The following is a 26,544-nucleotide window of genomic DNA, read 5'->3' as shown; positions in this document are numbered from 1 at the left end:
GGGCACTGATGTTTTTAGGAACCCTCCAATTTTACAAAGTGGCAACAACAAGCATGACTATAAATGTGACTTTATCACGGCTAATTAAACGTATTAAGCACAGGTACAATTAGCCTCTAAGAGGCTAATTTAGCTAGCTTCCACCGTATATTCTCCGGCAAAAAAAATGTTACAAACGTGTCTTCAACCATTCGCATCACAGTCCTACTGCCATTAAGTCCTAAAACGACAATCAGAAACTTTATAACGTGACACTTTGGAGTTATTTTTGGTTTTAGAGTACAAAAACATTTTGGCAGATGCAGGTTTCTACTCACCGGAGTGTAAGTGTCGCATATGATGACGTCAGCTTATTCTTCTTCTTGGGTTTTTGTGGGATCCGTCCTTATTTTTATTATTTCAATCAAAAATATTAAACATTTACAGAACAGTTTGCATGCAATCACAAAAGAAAATACATCTGAATTTTTCTTAAGTTTATTTGGTGTAAATCATTGATATACTCAAAAATAGTTGGTAAATAGAAAAAAAAGGCTTTTAAATCAAGTTACAACCACCACAAAAACCCTCCGGTTTTATATTTTACTGAGTTATGTTTACCCAATTAAAGTCCTTTGACCGATACGTCTGACATGTATTTGTAGTAAATATTCTTAATATCCTGTTCAAACTAGCACATAAATTGTAAATAAAGGTTTGGGTTTTTTTTGTTTGTTTTTTTTTTAAATAGAATAGACTCGTCATCTTATTCGTTCCTAGATCGTCAGACGCTTAGGGAGCGGTACAGCATTCAATGAGAGAACCCTTCTCGTCAATTATTGACGCAAAGGGGGTACCCCTCTGCGTCAACATGTGACGCTGGGGGAACCTGCCCAAGCGTCAATATGTGACGAGTTGGGAGTGAGAATGTGTTGGAAAGAGAGGAGGGTTTCTTCCCGCTATTGCGAGGACAAATACGAAAAATAAATATAAACAGTTTTTCTAAAGTCAACATCAGGCCTATGTTTTTATTGAAAAACAAAAATTCTTGTCCATAATTTGATAGAGAGCAGACTTCTTGACACCCAAATTAAAGAAAGATTGAGAAGAAAAAAAAAACTCAAAAAGGGCACCTGGGGCCATCAAGAATAAAAGAGGCAGGGACTCAAGCTCCCTCCACCCTCTCCCCCCCTCTGCATGCAGCTGGTCAGTTCGAAGACTAAATTAAATTATATTTCGGGTTATTTGTTTAGCTTTCTGGCCGTAATGCTAATCCTGGGTGAGTGTTGGTGCGCTGTTTTATCTGCTAATTAGCTGCTTTTTTTTCCTGCATTGAGCCTTGATAAAGCTAAACTATAGCCAGACAGTTACTTTCAAAGTGGAAAATCTCAATAAAAATATTTTGGTAAAAAAAAAAACAAAAAAAAAACACCCAAACAAACAAAAAGCGCCGTTTCAACCAAACTTTGGAATGTGTTTCTGAACCAGATGTGCTTCAAAACACTCCAGGATGGCAAGATGCATATAGTTCAGTGTCCATGATATTTCAGAAATTATTTTTTTATTGATAGTTGCCTCTGCGGTGAACTCTGCGGTGTAAAATCTATAATGTCTGCCCAAGTGCACCAGTCAGAGGTGTAACTTATAATGAAGGACGGGCTTAAAATTTTTCCATCATCTCTGGAGAGATTGTGACCCCTCTGTAATTGGAGCACACCCTATGGTCCCCATTTTTGAACAGGGGGACCACCACCCCAGTCTGCCAATCCAGGAGGTCTTCCCCCAATATCATATATTTTATATATATATATATATATATATATATATATATATATATGTATATATATTAGAGGTGTGCCGATCGATCGGTCACCGATCATAATCGGGCCGATTTTCGTGAAAAAGTGCATGATCGGTGATCGGCGATCATTGGCTCTTGTTGCCGATACCGATCACCTGCTTCTCATTTCCCAGCCTGCCTGTGCAGCTGGTCTCCTCTTTCCTTCACTCTGCGCAAACGCGCAGCAACAAATCCTAAGCGATGTGGAACTATAACGCACTGAGTTAATGGGGAAGTTTGCGTGTTGCGGCGGAAAATTGAAGCATGTCAAAATGCATCAACACAGCGAAGCTAATACGACATAAAAACAAAGCCATACTTGACGGAGATTGGCTACATCGAGGCTCACTGCAGTAAAAAAGACATACTGTAGTGTTTTCAACGTAGCTGTTGGTGACACCGAGTTAAACCACAAATGAAGACCCTGGAGTTCAGTTGCAGCTTGTTTAATTGTCTTCATGAACATGTGGTGAAAACTGAAATGACAGAAAATATACTCTATCTCAACATGTAGAGAGATATATGCCCAAATTAAGTGGTTCAAGTTCGCTAAAATAACATTACAGGAAAATCAACAATAACATCCAACTAAACAGTATAAACTGCCATATGATGTAACTTACGGCGTTCCTGCATGATAATTCAGAGTGGATGGCATCGGATAACATTTCCATGCTGCCTCTTGTATGTGAACCTTTGTTTTTAGCGAAAACGGAATACCGGAAGTACGTAACCGGAAGTACGTAACCGGAACCGGAAGTAGAATTTACCGATAAAGCATTCTTTATAAAAACTTATATAAAGCATAAATTGTTTGTCTAAACAACTTGCAATCATTTTAATTACAATGAAATACTTTTAGAATTATTTATTCAACCTTATGAACTTACTTATTTATAGGAATGTCTTAAGGACAACACACTCCCCGCCTGGCCACTACACTAATGAGGCCACTATACTAAACAATCCATTAAACATTCAGTCCTTTGGCATGAGAAGGATAACTTCTGTAACTGGTCGCATGAATGTCTTTACACAACCTTGACTCCATCCCTTTACCTCGATCTTTCTTACTCGACTGTCTTTGCCTGGGAATGTTGCAGTAACCTTTGCCATGGGCCAGCTGTTGCGTGCAACTTGCGTGTCCTTTAGCAGAACTAGGTCACCAACTTGAAGGTTTCTACATGATACAGTCCATTTCTGTCTTTGTTGCAATGTGGGCAAATACTCATGCCTCCAGCGTGTCCAAAACTGGTTGGAAAGAGCTTGAACTTGTCTCCATTGTTTGGTGTAAAGGTCTTTATCCAAGAAGTCTCCGGGTGGAGGTTGAAGGCAAGATTTCTGTGTAATGAGCATCGATGGGGATAGAACAAAGGGGTTCTCTGGATCCGATGACACTGGGACAAGTGGCCTTGCGTTTATGATGGCTGTTATTTCAGCCATGAGTGTGCATAGCACCTCATGAGTCAACTGTATCTTATTTCGCAGCAACATGGAGTCCAGAATTCTGCGGGCAACTCCGATCATGCGCTCCCAAGAACCTCCCATGTGAGACGCATGTGGAGGATTGAACTCCCAGCTGCAACCTTGCTCTGTTAGATACTTCTGCATTGATTTGTCCATTCCTAGTTCCTTGGAAGCCCCAACAAAATTGGTGCCCCGATCTGACAACAACTGTTTGGCGGGACCTCTTAGAGCAAAGAAGCGACGGAGGGCATTTACGCAGCTGGAGGTGTCTAGAGATTCGATTACCTCAATATGGACAGCCCTTGAACTCATGCAGGTAAACATAATGGCCCATCTCTTACTTTCAGCTAGTCCGCCCCTGGTGCGTCTGGCAGTAATAGTCCAGGGCCCGAAGACGTCGAGGCCAACATAAGTAAAAGGAGAACAAGTCTTTAGGCATTCAGGTGGTAGAGCCGCCATGAGTTGTTGTTCTACTTTCCCACGCAATTTGCGGCAGGTTACACATTTGTGGATCACTGAGTTGACAAGTGTTTTGCACCCTAAAAGCCACAGTCCTGCAGCCCTGATGGCTCCTTCCGTCAGATGACGGCCTTGATGTTCCACTAGCTCGTGGTGATGACGAGTGAGCAGGAGAGAGATGTGACTGTGTTTAGGGAGAATTAATGGACTTTTTTCCAAGTTCTCAATTTCTGAGTGTTTGAGTCGGCCACCGACAGAGATGAGACCATCCTGCAGGATTGGACTGAGCTTTTGTAGAGGGCTCTGCTTTGAGATTGGCTTACCAGCATTAAGGGCAGAAAGTTCTTTTTCAAAGTGAGCCTTTTGTGTCTCTTTGAGGATGACAGTTTCTGCCTGAGCTATCTCCTCTGGAGTTCGCGGGAGGTGACATTTGTGCCAGCCTTTGCATTTGCTGTTTGGATTAGTCCCATTGAAAGATTTTGCGATGTGGATAAGGTTTGCTATAGCTCTGACTAAGGACTTGAAAGTAGAAAAGCGCTCGAAACGTTCACTGTTGAGTGCTCGGAGGTGAGTAACATAAGTTCTGATTTCTGGCCTAATCTCTGAATCTTTGTCAGGTTCGATTAAGTCAAAGATTTCACTCACGTGTGGTATCTCTGCAGGAGGATGGCGGATGAAGGATGGTCCGGTGAACCAAGTTGACCTTTTTAGCTGAGCTGCTGACAATGACCTCGACGCATGGTCTGCTGGGTTTTCCTCTGTACGCACATAGTGCCATTGTTCTGGCTTTGACGACTGGCGAATGCGCTGTGTTCTGTTGCGGACATATGTATAGAATCTTCTAGAGTCGTTGCAGATGTAGCCTAGCACCACCTTACTGTCGGTATAAAAGTGTATTGCATCAAAATGTAAGTCCAACTCGTCCTGAATGAGGTCAGCCATTTCCACTGCCAAGACTGCTGCACAGAGTTCAAGTCTTGGTATGGTTGGTTCTGACAGGGGAGTTAGCTTTGCCTTGCCCATTATGAATCCAACCTCAACCTTGCCATCTGCTTGGGTTGCCTTTAAATAGCTTACGGCCCCTATGGCCTTGGTTGATGCATCTGAGAATAAACACAGTTCTTTATGCGTCGCTTGACTGAGAGAAGTAGATGTGAAAGTTCTAGGGACATGTAGTTCCTTTAGGTCCTGAAGGGAATTCTTCCATGTTTCCCAGTTACTTTGTTTGTCCTCTGGAAGGGGTGTGTCCCAATCTGAACATTCAGAAGTGAGTTCTCTGAGCAGAGCTCTTCCTTGGATTGTGACTGGTGCCAATAGGCCCAGGGGATCAAAGACACTGTTGACGGATGAGAGAACACCACGTCGGGTAAATGGTCTGTTTGTGTCGGCTACTGAGTAAGTGAATGTGTCAGTCGTCATTTCCCAAATAAGACCAAGGCTTCGCTGGGACTGTATTTCTTCCCCACTTAAATTTAAGTCTTTAACGACTGCTGCACAGTCTTCTGGGCAGAAGGCCTGCATAACTGCCTGTGAGTTAGAAACAAACTTATGCAGGCGCAAATTAGATTCAGCGAGTGAAGCTTGTGTTCTTTGAAGCAAGTCAATTGCCTCAGCTGAAGAAGGAACAGAAATCAAGCCATCATCTACATAAAAGTGCCTCTCCACAAACTTGACAGTATCAGCACCGTATTCCTTTGCACCTGCTTTGATGGCCTTGCGAAGTCCGTAAACAGCAACAGCAGGAGATGGTGAGTTGCCAAATACATGGACTTTCATGCGATAATCGATAACTTCCTTGTTTAAATCATTGTCTTTATGCCAAAGAAAACGGAGGAAGTTACGGTGGTCCTCACACACCATAAAACAGTGAAACATTTGCTGTATATCTGCCATGATTGCAATGCTGTCAGTCCGGAAGCGGAGAAGAACACCAAGGAGTGTGTTATTTAGATCAGGGCCAGTAAGGAGGACATTGTTAAGTGAGACACCCTGGTACTGAGCACTAGAGTCAAAAACAACTCTGATCTGATCTGGCTTTTGTGGGTGATAAACTCCGAATGTCGGAAGATACCAACATTCCTCATCCTTTTTCAGTGGGGGTGCCAACTCAGCATGACCATTAGAAAAGATCTTTCCCATGAAGGCCACATATTGCTCTTGCATTCTTGGTTTTCTGTTTAGGTTGCGTTTTAAGGATGAGAATCTTGTGAGTGCTTGTTCTCTGTTGTTTGGCAGCCGCTGGCGAGGTTCTTTAAACGGAAGTGGGGCGACCCAACTGTTGTCCTCATCTCTGTACATAGCATTGTCCATTATTTTGATAAACATGGCGTCCTGTATTGAAGGAGCTGGTTTATTGTCATTTTCCGTCCAGTTAAAAACGGTTTGTCCCAAAGCTTGCTCAGGTGCTTTACTCAGTGTGTGTGGCATTTCTTTGAGTTGCAGAAGACTGTTGCATGGCTCAAAAACTGTTGGGCGACCATTTTCTAAGACAACTGTTTTTAGAGTGCTGACAGTCGGCCTATGAAGATTACCTAGACAAACCTCCCCTACTACAACCCATCCTAGATCTAAACGCTGGGCAAATGGAGCATTATGAGGGCCATTAACCCTCTGCCTGACCTTGTGCACCCGTAAAACATCTCGCCCAAGTAACAAGAGTATTTCAGCCTTAGGGTCTAGTTCTGGGAGGTACTTTGCTACGGATTGAAGATGTGGCTGGTGAAGTACTGCGCTAGGGGTTGGGATTTCACTTCTGTTGTTGGGAATGTCCTGACACTCAATGAGCGGGGGTAGAGGGATAACTACCGACCCATCTAGTGACTCAATCTGGAAGCCTTGAGCCGTTTTACCCCATGTTTCTACAACACCAGAACATGTTCTGAGATTGTAGGAGAAAGGTTCAGTTTTAATGTCAAAAAGTTCAAAAAACTCTGGCCTGGCTAGGGAACGATTGCTCTGATCATCTAATATTACATAAGCTTTGACTGCTCTGTTCTTGCAACCTAAAGGGTACACCCACGCAAGACATATCTTAGAACATGAACGACCCCACTGACCTGGACCGCACACATCTGTGCAGCTTGTTATGACATCAACTGTGTCAGGACTGTTTTCTCCCTCCCCGCCATTCTCTTGTGCCAGTGAGGGAGCCTTGTTGATCTGGGCTGGAGAACCAGGATGCATGATTGAATCGTGGCTTGTGCTATCACATTCAGAACATGTTACTGTAGATTTACAGTCCTTTGCAAGATGAGTGACTGAAGAGCAGCATTTAAAGCATATTCCTTTCTCTTTGAGGAAGGCCTTCCTTTCAGTGAGTGGTTTGTTCCGAAACGTCCTGCATTTTTTGAGTGGGTGTGGCTTATTATGCAGTGGGCAGTTCCTGTTAAAGTCGTTGTTGGGGACAGAGATATTGGTTTTGTGTACAGTAATAGGTTTACTAGAGAAAAAGTTCTTTGAATTCTTTTCTGGCCTTGAGTGTGTTTGGTCGTATTGTTGGTGGAAACTTGGATCATTGCGTCTCTTAGCCTCTTTGCACACGAATTGGCAGAAATACTTAAAGGGTGGGAAACAGCCTCGATTTTCCTCTTTATATTGAGATCCATGTGACATCCACCTTTCCTGAAGACCGTGTGGGAGCTTTTCAACAATAGGCCTAATTCCGCGAGAAGTGTCCAGATATTGTAGGCCAGGGAGGTAGCCATCTTCCTTGGCGCTTTCAATCTCTTGTAGCAGATCCCCTAGTTCACGTAGTTTGATGTTATCTTTGACCGTTATTCTTGGAAAACTGTCCAATCGTTGGAAGAGTGACTTTTCGATTATTTCAGGAGCTGCATAACATTCGTTTAGTCTCTCCCATGCTTTATGTAGAGCCAATGTAGGGTTGTTGACATGTACTGAGCGTATGCGTTTTACCTGATCACTCGACTCTTTCCCTAACCATTTTGTCATGAGATCTAGCTGTTGAATGGGACTTAGGTGAACATCCGCTGTTGCACTACAAAATGAAGAGTACCATGCTCCATAATTCTCTGGCCTATCATCAAACTGGTAAAGGCCCGAAGTGATCAGATCTCGTCTTGCTATGTATTGTGCAAATGGCTCAACTGGGTATGAAATGCTGGCTGGGGTGTTGCAGTGAGGCGTGAACGGTGAGCAAGTTGGGTTGAGGTGAGCGTTTTGTTTCATTTCACTTATAGTCTGACTGGGCATATTTAGGGCAGCAACATTGTCCTTAGTGAGCTTTTGTTCAGAGCTGATGGGTTGTGGCTCTACACTGTGTTCAACGTGAGGATGCCATGATACAAATGTATCGAGTGAGCTTACTCGTGGGCGAGAGGTGGTTGGTGCTTTTTCAGGACATGGAGATTGTATTATGCCCATTTGAGATTGTACGTATTCACTTGTACGTTCTAATATTGACTTTTCTGACAGAGCTTTTCTCCTGTCGGGCTCCTCTTGTGTTGCTTCAGCTTCCTCCAGCACTTGGGCCTCAGCCACAGCAGCATCAGCTTCCTTTTGTAATGTTATCACTTCCAATGTTGCCTCTATTTTAGCTTTTTCCAATTCACTTTGTGCTCTTTCAACTTTTAACTGTGCTTCTTTGGTTGCATAAGATGCTCTCACCTTAGCAGCTTCTGCTTTAGCTCGAGCGTAAGTAGCACTTACTGCTGATCCAGAAGAACGGCTGCATGCAGACTTGTTGCTGGATGCCATTTTGATCGTGGAGAATAATCAATTGACGCCTTTTCACTGTAGTGTTTTCAACGTAGCTGTTGGTGACACCGAGTTAAACCACAAATGAAGACCCTGGAGTTCAGTTGCAGCTTGTTTAATTGTCTTCATGAACATGTGGTGAAAACTGAAATGACAGAAAATATACTCTATCTCAACATGTAGAGAGATATATGCCCAAATTAAGTGGTTCAAGTTCGCTAAAATAACATTACAGGAAAATCAACAATAACATCCAACTAAACAGTATAAACTGCCATATGATGTAACTTACGGCGTTCCTGCATGATAATTCAGAGTGGATGGCATCGGATAACATTTCCATGCTGCCTCTTGTATGTGAACCTTTGTTTTTAGCGAAAACGGAATACCGGAAGTACGTAACCGGAAGTACGTAACCGGAACCGGAAGTAGAATTTACCGATAAAGCATTCTTTATAAAAACTTATATAAAGCATAAATTGTTTGTCTAAACAACTTGCAATCATTTTAATTACAATGAAATACTTTTAGAATTATTTATTCAACCTTATGAACTTACTTATTTATAGGAATGTCTTAAGGACAACACACATACGGAGGATCAGATAGCAGGTAAAGCAGCGCACAGCTACAAACACTCACTCGGTGAGTGAGCATGACGCATGACGGTCAGAAAGCTAAACAAATAACCCGCAAAATTATTTAAGTCTTCGAGCTGCGATGTAAGACGCTGGTTCTGCTCTCGCTGTTGAACCGCTGCTGTGACTCTCACACCGAACCTCTGCTTAAAGCTGCAGCATCTAACTTCAAAAAATAAATTTTACATAGGTATTAAAACTTTAGTTGTCCTAACATGAGACAGATAATCTCTGAAAAAATAATCGATCTCCTCCCTGATCTGCATAATTACTCCGCTCAGTCAGAAACAGCCACTCAGAACTAGCAGTAATCAGCTAGCCGCCATGCTATGAGGAAGTTTTCATTCAGTAACTCTGGATTGTTTATTGTAATGGATCCTGTATTTGCCTTTGAATGTTAAGTTTTCTACTTGAATTTTTTTGGCAATGTTGAGAGGTTTTATTTTGGCTCTTTGCATTATTTAGCCTCTTCAGAGCCTTCATATGTTATCAGTCTGTTAAAGATAGTATCAATAGCAGTACAATTTGCACAATGCCTGTTTTGTTTAGTTTTCTTCTTGAAAAAAGTTATTAAAAACAAGTTTTTGTCTAAATTAAGGTGAATTCATGGTTCCTTTTTCCACATAATGTAACCGGTAGGGTTTATGATTAAAAAAAAAAAATTATGTGATCGGTATCAGGAGGAAAAAAACCTGATCTGCACATCTCTAATATACATATATATATATATATATATATATATATATATATACACACACCATGCATGGAACCCTCCATGCATGGAGGGTTCCACCCCAAATCCAGCACCCTGAAACTGTACACAAGCCGTAAGGAAGGAGGCAGAGGACTAGTGAGTGTGAGAGCCACTGTCCAGGATGAAACATCCAAGATCCATAAATACATCAAGGACAAAGCCTCAACGGATGATGTGCTCAGCGAATGTCTCAGGCAATGGGGAACAGAGGACGAGGTGCTAGAGGTACCATCATGGGAGGACAAGCCCCTACATGGGATGTACCACCGACAAATAACTGAAGTGGCTGATATCAGGAAATCCTACCAATGGTTGGAGAAAGCTGGACTCAAGGACAGCACAGAGGCCCTCATCCTGGCTGCCCAGGAACAGGCCCTAAACACCAGAGCAATAGAGGCTCAGATCTACCACACCAGACAAGACCCAAGGTGTAGGTTGTGCAAGGAGGCCTCTGAGACAGTCCAGCACATAACAGCAGGGTGCAAGATGCTGGCAGGGAAAGCATACATGGAACGACATAACCAAGTGGCGGGCATCTGGAACATCTGTGCAGAATATGGACTGGAAGCCCTGAGATCAAAGTGGGGAACACCCCCAAAGGTGGTGGAGAATGACCAAGCTAAGATCCTATGGGACTTCCAGATCCAGACAGACAAGATGGTAATGGCGAACCAACCAGACATTGTGGTGGTGGATAAAGAACAGAGGAAAGCCGTTGTGGTGACTACAACATCAGGAGAAAGGAGCACGAGAAACTGGAGAAATACCAGGGCCTCAGAGAGGAACTGGAAAAGACCTGGAAGGTGAAGACCACAGTGGTGCCTGTGGTCATCGGGGCCCTCGGGGCAGTCACCCCCAAACTGGAGCAGCAGAGCAGCTCAAACAGATCCCAGGAACAACATCAGACATCTCAGTCAAGAAATGTGCAGTTCTAGGCACACCCAAGATACTGGAGGAACCCTCAAGCTCCCAGGCCTCTGGTAGAGGACCCGAGCTCAGAGGATGAAAAGAGACCACCCGCGAAGGGTGAGAAGGGAATTTTTATATATATATATATATATATATATATATATATACCGTGTTTCCCCGATAGTAAGACACCCCCAATTGTAAGACGTATCGGGGGTTTCAGGGGGGTCGGCTAATATAAGCCGTACCCCGAGAGTAAGACATATGTCTTACCCCCTCCATACGTCACCGCGTCTGCCACCTCCCTCTGATCTTAATGAGCGCCGCCTCCTGCCCACTTCTGCGCCGCCCCCCTCCATACGTCACCGCGTCTGCCGCCTCCGTCTTATCCAAATGAGCGCCGCCTCCTGCCCACGCCTGCGCCGTCCCCCTCTCCATACGTCACCGCGCCGTCCCCTGCACTTGTCACTGCCGTTAATTTTATGGTTAAAACAAAAAATTCTACAATTTTTTTCCAATATAAGACATACCCCGAAAGTAAGACATAGTGGGGCTTTTGGGGATAAAAAGAAAGTAAGACACTGTCTTACTTTCGGGGAAACACGGTGTATATATATATATATATATATATATATATATATATATATAGAGAGAGAGAGAGAGAGAGAGAGAGAGAGAGGGAGGGAGGGATGGATGGATGGATAGGTGGGCGGGTGTGGATGTACATATACACATGTTTATGTGACCTCACAAACGTGCTTCTGGAGGAATGGTCAAAAATCACCATAAAAACAATTCTAATGTGGACAACCTTCCCAGAAGAATTGGGAAGGCTAGCTTTTCTGGCTCTAACATCATATTGAACCCTATGGATTAGGAATGGGATGTCACTTAAGCTCATATATGAGTCAAGGCAGGTATGCAAATACTTTTGGCAATTAGTGTATGTATATAGTGGCAATATACATATACTATATGTATCTCTCTATGTAGACAGAGAAAAGTGTATAAATAAAACAGCAAGGGGGTTGTTTTATTCTGCTTTTATTCAGGTAACAGCTGAGGTCCAGTCCTACTTTCACAGTACAAACTTGCTCAATTCTGCAAAGCAACAAAACTTAAATGCAGACATACTGAGCAACAGACACAGCAATCACTCACACATCTTGAAACACAGTTTTAAAGGAACAAAATGGTACTCTTGTATCATAGATTCATAGGGAAGAGTGCAGTCACAATAACAGAGGGAGAGAAGAGCAGCCAGCACCCAAAGAGAACCACCACAGTACATGTTGACTCAGACTTAGCTGAATCTCTAAATCATATGTGATTTTCACAACATATGAGTGAATCTCTAATAGGAACTTTTAGAAATGTTCACTCAGTTAAACATGGAATATTTTTGAAAAAAGTAACTTAAAGGACCAGAATGTTTAACTGACAGCTGACTCTCATTTGGACTGTTGTCAGAGTTCCAGTATTTTGTACATTCTCCTAAATAAAACTATCCTGCGAATTAGAACTGCCAAAAGTAACTGCTCTTTTTGATATCCTTATGAAAAACTCTCTGAGAGGATCTAACACAGAGAGGATTTGTCAGGTTTTACCTGACACAAGCAAAATTAACTTTAATCATGCCACACTGATAACAGTTTTCTCTTATATAAATCATGTTTTGGGAATAAAATAACACTAGTTTGTTGGAGAACAAACACTGTTTTCTAAAATACATTGTCACATTAATGGCCATTATCAGGCTGCCGGTGTTACGTCTATATTATATATATATATATATATATATATATATATATATATATATATATATATATATATAAAATTAATTAATACATAATTAATTAATACATATGCACAAGTGTGCATATGTATTAATTTTATTTTGTAACCAGATTGCTGTGTATTGGAGACTTCTGCCCAGGTCCCTCTTGAAAATGAGATCTGGATGTCAACTGGGTTTACCTGGTTAAATAAAGGAAATTAAAAAGATAAAATAAAATTAAAGCTCCGCGGAGCCTCAAGCGGCCCTCGCAGCCAAGCGCCGCTCCGGCCTAGCCACCGCGGATGTTCCAGCACCGCCTCCCCCCAGCCACCACCTCCCCTCAGCCACCACCTCCCCTCAGCACCACCTCCCTCCAGCCACAGCCTCTCCCCAGCACCACCTCCCCCTAGCACCCGCCTTCCCCCAGCCATCGCTCACGCTCTCACGGAGCTGCCCAACCTGCCCTGAAGATAGTTACCGTGTCATGTACGGCATTGCTCCCAGACAATGCACAAAAATAGAGAATCCCAGGTTGATAAAGTCTCTTTTTTAATCTGGCCATATTTCTGTTATAGAGTTCTGTTCCAGGTTCCGTTTCCAGGTCCAGAACTTTCTCTGCTGCAAAGTGGACCAGACTAATGAGTTAGACCAATACAGTGCAGCAAAGGAAACATCACTTCCTGTAAACATCCAACCAAGAAAGCAGTTCAACTGAAAATACTTGAATTGTAGAACACAGACCATTCTATGTTGAAATGTATCAGTATACAAATAAGTTTAAGTATAATATAATTGTTTTTTCACAACAGAGAGGAAAAAATCTCTAAATGTAAGATTTATTTATTTTATAGCAAATCCCAGGTTTATAATGTCTGGGTATTTTAAACAGGCAGTTAAACTGAAAATACTTGAATTGTAGTACACAGTCCATTCTTTGTTGAAATGTATGAATATACATATGAGATAATTATAATACAAATGTATGTAATAATAGTGAGGGGAAAAATGTGAAAATGTAAGTCTTAGTTTATTTTATAGACAATCCCACAGGATGATGGGGTAACTTTTTTCTAATCTGGTGAGATTTATCTGATAGAGTTCTGTTCCAGATTCTGTTTCCAGGTCCTGGACTCTCTGATCAGACTAATGAGCTAGATCCATACAGAACACTTCTTGTAAACATCCAACCAAGAAAGCAGTTCAACTGAAAACACTTGAATTCTAGAACACAGACAATTCTGACTTCTGTTGAGAACAGCTGCATTGTGTTTTCAGCACCGCTCCTTTGTGAAGCACCCAATATCTCATGTAGATCAGTTGATGTAGCGAGGAGATGCAGCAGTTTGATCAACCTATTGGGCACAGTGGAGTGAAGATATAATGTAATGACTTTGGTCATTGCATGATAATGCTGGCTGAACCCCCACATGGTTCAGCCAGCAGACAAAGTTCACAGAGGGCATCATCATGTCATTTTGTATCAGTTGGCAGAGGGTTTAATCCATTTGAATCAGAGTAAAAGTTAGACATCCAGCAGAAAAAACAGGTGACTTCCTGTTGGAGGGGGGCATGGTTTAGGTGATGTCATCAATTGACCATGTGAATGTCATCATGGCTGGTCTATAATGAGACATGGAAAGTCTGATTCATCTCTCACCTCTCCTGGAGAAGTTATTGCATTCTAATGTTTCATGGCACAAAGCCAAAGTTTGACGCTTAGCCACGCCCACATGCTTTGATGTACGAGGATTCTTTTGATAACATCTCCACCTTCATGTCTCACCTCTCTGCTGAGTGAGTTTCAAGTCTGTATCTCAAAAGGAGTGGGAGGAGATAAATCAGATGTGACGTCTATGAAATAGAGGAAATTGCAGCTTTGATCCAAAATGGCCGACTTCCTGTTGGGTTTGGAGCATGGTACCAGGAGACTTTTTTGTACATCCTGATGAGTTACACATGTGTACCAAGTTTCATAATTGTAGCTTAAAGCATGGCTGGGGGCTGATCATGTTTTGGTGAAAAGTGTCATTTCACAAAGCCAAAGTTTGACAATTAGCCACGCCCACATGCTTTGATGTACAAAGATTCTTTTTATAACTTTTCACCTTTAATGTCTCCACTCTCTGCTGAGTGAGTTTGGAGTCTGTATCTCAAAAGGTGTGGGATTAGTTAAATCAGATGTGACGTGTATGAAAAACAGGAAATGGCGGCTTTGATCCAAAATGGCCGACTTCCTGTTGGGTTTGGAGCATGGTACCAGGAGACTTTATTGTACATCCTGACAAGATACACATGTGTACCAAGTTTCATAATTCTGAGATAAAGCATGGCTTGGGGCTGATCATGTATTTGGTGAGTAGTGTCATTTCACAAAGCCAAAGTTTGACGCTTAGCCACGCCCACATGCTTTGATCTACGGGAATTCTGTTGATAACTTCTGACCTGTCATGTCTCACCTCTCTGCTCAGTGAGTTTGAAGTCTGTATCTCAAAAGGTGTGGGATTAGTTAAATCAGATGTGACGTCTATGAAAAACAGGAAATGGCGGCTTTGATCCAAAATGGCCGACTTCCTGTTGGGTTTGGACCATGGCTCCAAGAGACTTTTTTGTACATCCTGACAAGATACACATGTGTGCCAAGTTTCATAATTCTAGGTTAAAGCATGGCTTGGGGCTGATCATTTTTGGTGAGTACTTACATTTCACAAAGCCAAAGTTTAACGCTTAGCCACGCCCACATGCTTTGATGTACAAAGATTCTGTTGATAACTTTTCACCTTTAATGTCTCAACTCTCTACTGAGTGAGTTTGAAGTCTGTATCTCAAAAGGTGTGGGAGGAGTTAAGTCAGATGTGACGTCTATGAAATAGAGGAAATTGCGGCTTTGATCCAAAATGGCTGACTTCCTGTTGGGTTTGGAGCATGGTACCAGGAGACTTTTTTGTACATCCTGATGAGGTACACATGTGTACCAAGTTTCATAATTCTAGGTTAAAGCATGGCTTGGGGCTGATCATTTAAAACATGCTAGGGGGCGCTGTTGAGACATTAGGCCACGCCCACCAAATATTGCACTGGATTCATGTCCGGGGTTGGACAAAGATCCATCCTAGTGAGTTTGGTGCAGCTGGACCCAGAATTGTGGAATTCAGAGCCAAAAGTATGGGCACTTTCTGACGGGTCACTTCGCCACGCTGCCACGCCCACCTGCTACATCCTAGCCAAATGGGGTTGGAATCCAATACACACCCAGATGTCTTCTGTCTCTGGACACAGTTTCATGTTGATGAGGTCAAAGGGGTCAGATAGCCACCAATCACAGTAAAACATGACACTTCCTGTTCTAAGGGGGCGTGGCTTAAGAGATGTCAAAATTTCACTATACCATCTTGTAGAGCACTCAAAGATGATCAAACACAGAAAGTTTGGTGTCTCTCTGGCTTTTTGTGTAGGAGATATAAAAGTTTTATATTTCTTGGTGAGTCGGTGAACTTTGACCCCTGGTATCACCCCTTCAGCATGCACGAAAACTCACCGTTTTGATAACTTTGAATCGGGCATGCCTTATGAACCAACAGACCAAGTTTGAAGCCGATCCATCAAAATCCCTAGGACAAGTTCGATCAAATGCGAACCCTGTAAACGACCAAAATGGGCTCAAATTCACAACTTCAATCCAAAATGGCCGACTTCCTGTCATACTTGCACTATGACATTAATTGTAAATTCTGAGCATCTTGGGGAGCTCTACCAGTGTACCAAATTTCAAGTCTCTACGATAAACTAAGTGAATAGGAAAGGGTCTTTTGAAAAATTCTAGGGGGCGCCGTTGAGCCATTTTTTTTGCGATTTTTGCGTCGACCTTAAAATACGTAAATTTTAAACAGGATCTATGGATCTGCCAATTTTGGTGAGTTTTCACATATGTTAAAGCCCCCAAAAAGCCAATTCATTTGACGGGAGAAAAATAATAATAAACATTTGAAAAACAATAGGCCTTCGCAGCGCTTAGCTGCTCGGGCCTAATAATCAGATATTGTCCCCTCCCCCCCTCCCCTTAGCACAGGGGGAACAGTATCTGATGGCTCACACACCGTTCCCGTGTGTGAGTAAATCTTACGTCTGTAGTTACAGGCTTGCTTATGCTAACTGTACTTTTGAAAGATTTCACCTTAAAAGGGTAACGGGTGGTGCTTCTTTACTTTCTATTCTGGTTTTCCCTCAATGTCTTTCCAAAGAGCTGACTTTTTCATCTTGAAAATAAAATAAAATGAGGATGGGAGGGAGAGACGATCATTCATGAAATGCCTCTAGGATTTATTACAGAGAATTAAACTCTAAGACAGTGTTTCTCAACCTTTTTTGGGCCAGCGCCCCCCTAGCCCTTATCCAGGTCCCTCACCGCCCCCCACCAAAAAAATTTGCAGGCTACTTTGCACTGACCATTATTTTATCATTATTACTATCACCATTGTAGATGTTTTTATTTTTATGCTTGTTTCTGTATTTATCAAAAATAATTTCCCAGAGAACAAAAAGGCCATGGGAATAGAAATTATTTTCACAGGTGTCTATGAAAAATGCAATGAACATTCAAGTTAAAATTGGTAGGCCTAACAGCAGCCAATCAGAGTGGAAAAATATTCTTATTTTGTGCCATTTTCTAGTTGTTAAATATTCCACAAAATGATCAGATAAAAGATGTTCAACATGCCAGTTTAAACTTTGAACTATTTACAAAACGACTGAGCTCTGCAACATTAAAACATGGATAGAACTGTAACTACATTAATCATAAATCTTCTTCTCTTCAGTGTTTCTGTCGGTTTCTGGTGGTGCAGCTCTGTGCTGCCTTCAGGAGAATGGGACATCAGAGTATCATCCATAAAACTTCACTCACATGGCATTTAGTGTGCAAACCAGAGCTTTCAGTGGAAAAACAAAAGTTCCAGGTCCTTTAATGCCATAGAAATATGAGACAGAAACATTGATTACATCTTTATATAGACCTGTCTATTGATTTATAGATTAATAGTTTTACTGGACAGAAATTACAAAGAACAAATCTGGTTCTTAATCAAATCTAATTAAAAACATGAATAAGTGATAAGTTATTTACTGTTATGATCTGTAATATCTTTATATAAATATATTTATTCTCAGTACTAGATGTGGTCTCAACAAACCCATGACATTTCAACAATATTATTTTACTTTTAATCTGGAAATAGTGTGTTTATTCATTCCATACAGTCCTCTGTATTAATTATTGCTCTAAAGGTCTTGCCATACCAGTTTATTCCTCTGTATTTACTTTAGTTTCTTAGTTTATTCTTGCATTTTGTTCTTCATTCATTTCCATTTAGTTTCCTTTGATTAGTATTATCCTCTCTTGGTTTATTGCTATGTCCACTTTAGTTTATTTCCTGTTGCTACATTTATTTTATCATGTATTGACGCTCATCATCAGTAATCTTCACTCATCACCTGCTGCGCCGCCTAATCGTCATGTTTCACATCATGTGTTGATTTTTCACTGTTCAGCGTCGGATTCTCTGTTTTTATGCCATAATTCACATCTAGTTCGTCGCTCCGTTTTATGTCCCGCTTCTCCTGTTTCAGAGTTTTGCGCAATGTGCGCGTCTTTTTTTCTTTTTTAACCCCCTAATTGTGCAGGGCGGTCGGGAAGCGTATCGATGGGGAAAAGGCAGACTGACATAAACATTTTAAAACAACGGAAACAATTTCGGTATTCTGATTATTGAAATTTAAAAGTGCTGTGTTGTTCTGTCACCCCCGTTTCATACCGGACCACTTACAGCTCCGGTGTTATCGCTATGAAATGAACGCTCTCTATCGAGGTATCACGGTGGAGGGATTTCTTTATTTAAATGGGTTCATTTTTCAGAGATACAGTGAGGGTATCGTGATTTTAGCTACCAGTAGCAGGAGAACGGAGCTGCGCCAAGAAGCTAACAGAAGCTAACTAACACTGAATAGAAGAGCTGCCATGTATATCATTGCAGCCAAGCATGGTTTAATGTTAAACAATACAGTTTTACCAAGTTGCTCAAAGTCTAAACTGGCATTGTTGTGCATATAAGGTGTAAAGTTTACCTTCGACCAAACGCCGCCCAAAGGCATCCCAGCGCCCCCCCTTTTGTAAAAATGCACCCCAGCGCCCCCTGTGGGGCGGTACCGCCCACGTTGAGAACCGCTACTCTAAGAGAAGGGCTGCACAGTGGTGGAGTTGATAGCACTGTTGCCTGGTTGCCTGGATTCGATTCCTGGCCCGGGGTCTTTCTGCATGCCTGGAGTTTGCATGTTCTCCCTGTGTGTGCATGGGTTCTCTCAAGGTACTCCGGCTTCATTCCACAGTCCAAAAACATGACTATCAGGTTAATTGGGTCCTTATGTGTGAGTGTTTGCATGCATGGTGGTCCAGTGTTGCCCTTCAATGGACTGCAACCTGTCCAGGGTGTACCCCGTCTCTCGTCCGAAATGTCTCACTGTAGACATCCAGCACCCCTCCCAAAGGACAAAGGTGTAAGAAAATGATAGATGAAAACCATGAAACCATGAAACGCCACCTATTCAGGTTTTGAGGATTCACCTATTTGCAGATTTTCCAATTCCAAAATTTGCTGATTTCTTTATAGAGTGCATATCTAAAATATACAAAAGAAACTGTAGTTTTAGAAATTCATATACCTAAATGCAATGCCACTTAACTAATGATATAGTTCATTAAATATGGGGGTCTCAAGTATTTGATTTCAGCAATTTGTAGGTGGGTTTGATCCCTGACCACCATGAATACCCAGAGTTCACTATCCATGAGGCTTGTAACTCATGGTATACAGTGGTTCATGCCTCTCAATTGTTATGAAAGAGGCTCTAAATAAGTGTGATGGATTGAGTGGATTTATTACATAAAATCATTTAACCTCTTTATAATCTTCTCCTAAAATTGTGCACTGACCATACTCTAAAGGCGCTTTCGCACTGCACGGAACGGAACGGTTGTGTTCGCATTACAACTTGCGACCGGTGTTATAGATCAACTGGTGGCTAAATCAACTGGTGGTGGCAGCTGGAAAAGACTGATGTTTCTGTGGGCGTGGCTTTTTAGGACCCCCCCCCTACTGTTTCTGTAATGTTACACTTTATTTCCTAGCTCATTTATAGAAGACATGGCTACCGCAGATCTATGTGGCAGTGTCATTTCTTCCTTATTGTTGATATTTTTTCTCGTCTTTATTCTTTTCATCAAGTGACTGTAATTCTCAACCATATGAGACATCGCTGAAAAAACAATTGTCTTATATACTTTTACATCAGAAACAGGTTAAAATCTTCACTCGAACTGAGATTCTGAAAGTGCCACCAATTAATCCAGGCCTGGTTCTTAAAGCGCGGGGTGTCCGTTATATGACAATCAATGACAGCTAGGAAATAAAGTGTAGCGTTACAGAAACAGTTAAAAAGATTTCGCTATAGTTTCTGTGGATACCTATTTGAAATATCACAATATGAGGAATATGTGGAAAAATTACACAGCCAGTCGATCTTTTTAAACATTTCATTTTTAATCCCAAGGCTCTTCAACATTTATATCGGCTTTCAGGGAATGATCTTGGCTTTGAGATCTGCTCATACCACATCGAGATCTATTTCGATCTTCCTTTGACGAGTTTCAACCTCTGAAGCAACACATAAGTCAGGATAAGTTCTGCGTAATTTACACGTTTTGTTGATTTTGCAGATTAACTTTTTAAAAAAAGGCAACATACCATATTAGACCAATAAAGTCTTTCTAATTAGTTATTCCCGAGATCTTAGTGGTTGTTTTACAGAATCGGATAGTATTTTTGCAAAGATTTGTAGTTCTTTAAGCTTTTTGCATTGTTTACTTCCTGGTTCGGTAAAGGGGTCCTAAAAAGCCATGCCCACAGAAACATCAGTCTTTTCCAGCTGCCACCAGCTGCCACCACCAGTTGATTTAGCCACCAGTTGATCTATAACACCGGTCGCAAGTTGTAATGCGAACACAACCGTTCCGTTCCGTTCTGTTCCCTTCAGTGCGAAAGCGCCTTTAAGGTCAGATTGCATCATGTGATAAATCTTTAACAGCAGAAATCCAGTTCTACTACTGTACTAAAGTTCCAGTTATTTGTGTCTTAGTCATAACCATGAATTCAAAAGCTGGCACTATACAATTTAATTCTGATTTTCACTTCTCCCTGTAGGAAAGCAGAAGCCAGGGGAATATATGATTTAAAAAAACAAAAAAACACTGGTTCCACGAAGAACCTTCCACTTTTTAAACATTTTTTAAAATAAAATTCCAAACCCACATCTCACTTAGTTGAAATTTAGTTGGTCTCATTTAGTTGAAATGAGACCATGATTATTATTACTTTGATCCAAGTAGGAAAAAATGCAACATGTTTTGGCTCATACATCATGTTGGTTCTATGCATTCAGCTGAGCTGTAGCTAAAACCTGGCCTGGGTAAAAACCAATTCCTTCTATTATACAGAGCTCTTGGCTGTTGAGAAATGATTGCTTCCTGGAGGCGTGGACTGTACTAAGGTTTTAAATTTCATCCAATCGCTAACATTTATGTATGTAATGCTCTCAGTTTGACACCAAGAACCAGAAACTGCCAGCAACAGCCATTGATCACTGTGACGTGTTGATCCGAATGATAAGGCTGTTAATGTTCATTCAGTATTTGGAATTGTGTCCAATAACAGCTTTCTTCACTTCCTCCCTCCCATTGCTAAAACTACAATTATAAACCATCACTGAAAATTGGCATTATTGATTTTGTGGTGAACTTCTCCTTCTCTTCGACTCTAGTCAAAAATCAACCAGGTTCAAGTCAAGGGGAGCAAGACTAGATTGTGCTGGAAGTGAGAACTTTTTTGAGCGGAAATGGACAGGAAGCCAGCTAACCAGGCTAGCTAAAACCATAAAACGGCCATCTTAATGAGGTCAGTTTAGAATGGTGGCGCCTCACAGCAAGGTGAAGAGAAGAAAACATTAATGTCTGATTCAAAATGAGAGGGAGAGAAAAAACAGAGATTTCTGATCTATTAGGACATATTTTCTGCTTTGCTTCATCTGGCCTTCTATCAGTTAAACTGTGGTGGTTTCTTCAGCTCCTCTCTTTCTAAGGCTCTTCCTAAGCTCTGTCCTGAAGGAAAGATACACACACTCACAATATCATTTTACAGCCACAAAATCTGTCAGTGGTCTTACAAATGTGATAATACGTTAATTCTCTCCTCTTCTTTCTGAGTGCATGATGGGCTGCACAGTTGGCCCACACAGTCTCTCACCACAAAAGAGCTATTATCAGTGCAATCCTCAATAATCATCATTTCTACTCACACATAATGATACAATATGATGTCAATGTTGCTCAGGCTAAAATCTTCTTTTAAAGTCTCAGGTTCTGAAGTCTTACAAAATCCAAAGGGCCCCAATTCAAGTAATTCAAATGTGTGTTTAACATTCCTACCCCATGAACATTTTGAGTAGTTCTGCTCCAGAGGACTTTGAGCCTGGAGTGCTGACTAGCTGTTATTTTCAGCTGTCATGTACTTAAGAGCAGCAAAGCCAAAGCGACGAGACATGTTCTGCTGGAACTCCTCCTTCAGGGTCTTAAGGCAGACCCGGTACTGCTTATTGGAACGAAACTTTGTGATGTCGAAGCTGGGAGCATGGGGCATATGGATCATATATGCATTTGGCAGGACCACAAATTCATACTCCTAGAGAGAGAGAAAAAACACTGCAATAACTGTAAATATCACTGGCAAAACCTGGTTGAGTCAAAATATTTCAAAATGAAATGGTACCTCAACTGAAAAAAACACTTAAATTCTTGAGAGGTTTATAGGATATAAGACCTCCTTCTCAAAAGACTTTATTATACACTGCTCATAAAATTAAAAGGAACACTAAAATAACACATCTTAGATCTCAACAAACTAAATATTCTCATTAAACACTTTAAGACAGTGGAATTGATCAAGAAAAAAGTAACACAAAATTTATCACCGTAAATCAAAATTATAATTTGGATTCATATGAAAGTGGAACATAACATCACAGTAAATATTCCTCAAGATTACACCAGCTAAGTAGTGTGTATGTGTACCTGCCCCCTGGTGATGCCAAAAGAAAAAAATATGCATGAGGTTGGTGAAGTAATCATTTTAGAACAATACTTGAGAATGCCGTCTCCTGCATTACACATATGGATTACAGAACATAACCCAATGTCTGCTAAACTAGCTGCACAGTTAGCTGATGTGTTTGTGGCTGCACAGAAAAAAGGACAACCATGGAGTAACACAGCATGGAAAATGAGGGATGTTTCAAAACCTGTTTCCCACTACCAAAAGGCAGGGGTGAGTAAACCTCCAAAGAGCTAGTCACTAAATGTGCCTTCAAGATCCCCAGCCAAGACTGTGATTTGTTATTTGTGTGGGATGGAAGATCACACAAAACCAATGTGCCCAAGCAATTCTACAAAAATAACCAGACAAAGTGTGGAATCTAAAATGGAGTTTGAGTTAAAGACAACCTCAACTGAAGTTGAGGGCCTTTTGTTATTTATTTGACCTGTCGAGAAAAGTCGAGCTCAGCCCACTTCCCCATGCTGGAGATTTTAGTTTAATAATAACAATAAATAAAGTTATCTTTAAAACTGATTACACAGGTGACATCAAGACCCAACAGTAGAGTCAGATGGTAATAACATCAGTCTGGTTGTGTGTGTTGTTATTGTGTCCTGCTTTAATTCTACTTTTTTCTATTTAATCATAAAAAAAATCATAGTCTGACAGAAGGAGAGTTATGAAACAGGAAAAGCAGGTTTCCTGGAAAAAGAGGAAGTTTCCAGTCTGCAGTGGTTAAAAATAGTTCAGACTGCTCATTTTGAGCACGAAAGGTTTAAGGAATAAAATCTAAACGTTTTGAGTAATTGGATAAAACCCAGAGTAAAATACTTGAATTAATAATGATAACTTATAATTAAGCCAATAATTAATATTGGTTGATGTTGGTTTGATTATAAGAATATTTACACTTAGTCTTATACTTATGGGAGTACTTACAGGTGAAAGAAGTAACTGTAACATGGTGTCAAATAATTAGAATAATGAATTATTCTTGGTTTCTTTTCAGAAATGTCTGTAATAACTCACATCATGATTATAATAAGAGTAACTAATAAGTAATGGTTATTATAAAATTATAAATGAATGCTAAATCAGAGAAACTAAAAGGTTATAAATGTGATTTTGACATTGAACTTGAAATGTGGTGAAATGTGTAACTGTAACTAAAGGTCACTGATGTTGTGTTGGAGGTAGATGGTAGGTGAAAGGTCAGGTGGAAAGAGGAACTGATGGGAGAGCGGAGGTGTCTAACGCCTTATTGCTAAACTTAAAACTTACCTAAGAAAAGGTTAGACACAAGAGGACTGTTGAGAAACTTGGGACATTAGTACAGACATCAGGTCATGTCCATGGATATGAGATTATCGGTCCAAGCAGTCAGCCAATGAAACAGGCACAGCAACAAAGCTAGCCAATGCAAATGCACTAAAAGGGTGGATAAAACCTTTATAAGGTGAGTGCAAAAGAGGAATCGTTGGTTGGATCCTTCAGGCAGCTTCGAGCCAAGATCGAGATGGACAAAGAACTCTGCAGCTGAAGAAAAGCCGGAGCCACAGAGCCGAAGACTGTTCTGCACATGGGGACCAACCCGTTAGCCCCGCAACATGTGGCTTCAAATTGCACTTCTCTCATCAGCTGGGTTCGAGACCCCAAAGACAAAGACCAAGGCAAAGATGAAGATAAAGACAAAGAACAAAGGCAAAGAGGAAGAACTGGTGTGTTCCTTCCATGAGACCAGCTCTTCTACATCTCGAAGGACCAGAAAGATCGTGAGACGAAGAGAAAGGAGCTACAGAGCTGCAAGACAAGAAGGAGAGGGCCGCTACGCGCATGAGGAAGTCACCCTGAGGCCCGAGATCTGCCGCTCTGACTCAGTACTCTTCCTGTACTGGGAGCCTCCTGCTGCTGCAACACGTTCTTCATCATCAGGCCAGTTCTGGGGTTCAAAATGCCAAACTCCGTTCATCTCTCTCAAAGTTTTTCTTTTTTAGTTCACAGTATCAGCATTAGGGAAAGATAGGCTAGATTATTGATTTTACTTATTTGATTATTTCTGTTACTGATTTAAGCTGTACTGACCCTTGCAAAATTGCCTTACTAATAAAATACTTAGCATTAAGAAAATCTAAAAGATGTTGTGGACATTCAGTTAATGAGTCACCTTAAAGTTCTTTGATGGTTGTAAAATAGCTATGAAGTTTGATTCTGGGAGGAGAAAGTGGAAAATGTTTTATAGGTTGCTTTTAGCCAAAACTAAAACAACACCCTTGGGACTCGCCCGAGTCACTAAAACCAACCTGGTTCAGTAACAAGTGCAAGTTGTAATAAGAGAAAGAGCGACCGTTAACAGGTGTGCTCTGTGAAACTAGCTGATTCTGGGCTGCTCTATCTGGCTAGTTCACAGGGTGAAAAAGGGTGGGACATCTGGATGGAGGTCGTTAGAAACCAGGCTAGTCTTTCTTGCACCCAGCTTAAACAGAGTTTACTTCAGTTCTGGGTAGGGTAAATCTCGGCAGATTTAGGAAACTCAATTCACCCGTTAGACGGAGAGCTGGGAGCAACATCTCCCTCCTCTCAGAAGAGGAAGTAGAGAGAGAGAAGGGGGGGGAGGTGTTGTGCAACAACAGACCTTATTGCAGTCGGGGCACCAGAGGTCCTCAATAAACAATAAAAGGCCCTCATTGATTCAAACTCTTGTGCAGAGAATTTTTGTTCCAGCAAACAAGGTTAATATGAAAACAATCCCTGTTTGCGCCATTCATGGACATGAGCTACCATATTCAACAGCAGACCTGGACATTAAAAGTACATGGACATCTTTACCTCTTAAATATTTGTGTTGCTGAGAATCTACCATTTCCAACAGTGCTGGGTCAAGATCTGCCTGTGTTGTGTTACTTGTTGAACTCCAGCAATATATGCAACATTGCATAAACCAGATCTCACGACTAGTGAGGGGGGGTGGGGTTGCAACCACTCTATGCCTTGACCTTTTATGATCCGGACCAGGAGGCTAAGAGAGATTACAAGCTGTAAATGTTGTCTTTTATGTTGACCAGATGCAGGAATGACTGGAGAAAATGACAGCATTGGCCCAAGCTTATAAGCTTCATCAAAAAGCCTAGTATGACCAATTAGCCTGCCAGAGATCGTTCAGTCCTTGCCAGAAAGTGTTGGCTAGGACTGCTTACTGTCCAAGTGTTGACAGTATGCTGTTAACAAAATGGCAAGGGTCATGTGAAATCCAGAGCAAACTGGGACAAACAATCTAAAAGATTACCATTCCAGATCAGCCTCACTTTAGGAGAGTACTCCATGTGAACCTGCTTAAGGAATGGGTGGACAGACCAGAAGGCAGATGATTTTCTTATTCATGAGGTTTCAGAGGAAGAGGAACAGGATAATCAACACCTGCCAAAACCCTCAACTCTGTTTCTGGATCTGGACCAGGTTTCTGAAGAAAAATCAGCTCAGGTGAGAAATTTGTGCAAATCAAATATGTTCCAGGAAAATCCTGCTGAAACAGACATTGTAGAACGTGATATTGAGAAGAATGAGTTACATAATACTTGAGCGCTTGCTGGATTCACTGTACATGTAGTTGTGGTAAAGTCAAGTCAAAGAGTCATGTCATAGAGTCAAGCTATGTCATGCGTGTTGTCTTCATTGGTCGGAAGTCTCCTGAAGAAGGCATGTCTTTGTGATGGGTCTGCATAAATGGCTGGTTGGGGTCTTAAAAACTGGTGTGTAGTTTGTAATGTGCACTTTAAGCACAAGCTGAAAGTGAGACTGGGGGAGGCAGAGTCTTG

The 26,544-nt window shown here is 41.3% G+C and overlaps 1 protein-coding gene and 2 long non-coding RNA genes across 3 annotated transcripts in view; all 3 read right to left on the bottom strand.

Annotated features, from left to right (window-relative positions):
• Nucleotides 1–2,249: 2,249 nt before the first annotated feature.
• On the bottom strand, nt 2,250–2,581 carry LOC148152582 (uncharacterized). Its single transcript, XR_015762200.1, has 2 exons — nt 2,443–2,581; nt 2,250–2,295 (listed from the first exon to the last, which is right to left on the bottom strand). It is a non-coding gene; the product is annotated as an uncharacterized LOC148152582 (long non-coding RNA).
• A 5,979-nt stretch (nt 2,582–8,560) lies between these two features.
• On the bottom strand, nt 8,561–8,863 carry LOC148152581 (uncharacterized). The gene is made up of 2 exons (XR_015762189.1): nt 8,754–8,863; nt 8,561–8,606 (listed from the first exon to the last, which is right to left on the bottom strand). It is a non-coding gene; the product is annotated as an uncharacterized LOC148152581 (long non-coding RNA).
• Nucleotides 8,864–19,795: 10,932 nt separating this feature from the next.
• The window catches only part of large1 (LARGE xylosyl- and glucuronyltransferase 1), a 72,658-nt gene continuing 65,909 nt past the window's right edge, over nt 19,796–26,544 (bottom strand). The window contains exon 14 of the mRNA XM_088003227.1: nt 19,796–22,321. Coding sequence (XP_087859353.1) covers nt 22,124–22,321 — 198 coding nt within the window. The 3' untranslated portion in view covers nt 19,796–22,123. The remainder of the gene's footprint in view (nt 22,322–26,544) is intronic.

The sequence above is a fragment of the Poecilia mexicana genome, unplaced genomic scaffold, assembly GCF_051168715.1.
Source record: "Poecilia mexicana isolate PSO_F unplaced genomic scaffold, ASM5116871v1 scaffold_23, whole genome shotgun sequence".
Taxonomy (NCBI): Eukaryota; Metazoa; Chordata; class Actinopteri; order Cyprinodontiformes; family Poeciliidae; genus Poecilia; species Poecilia mexicana.
The sequence above is the reverse complement of the archived record's forward strand: the minus strand, read 5'-3'. Positions and strand labels throughout refer to the sequence as shown.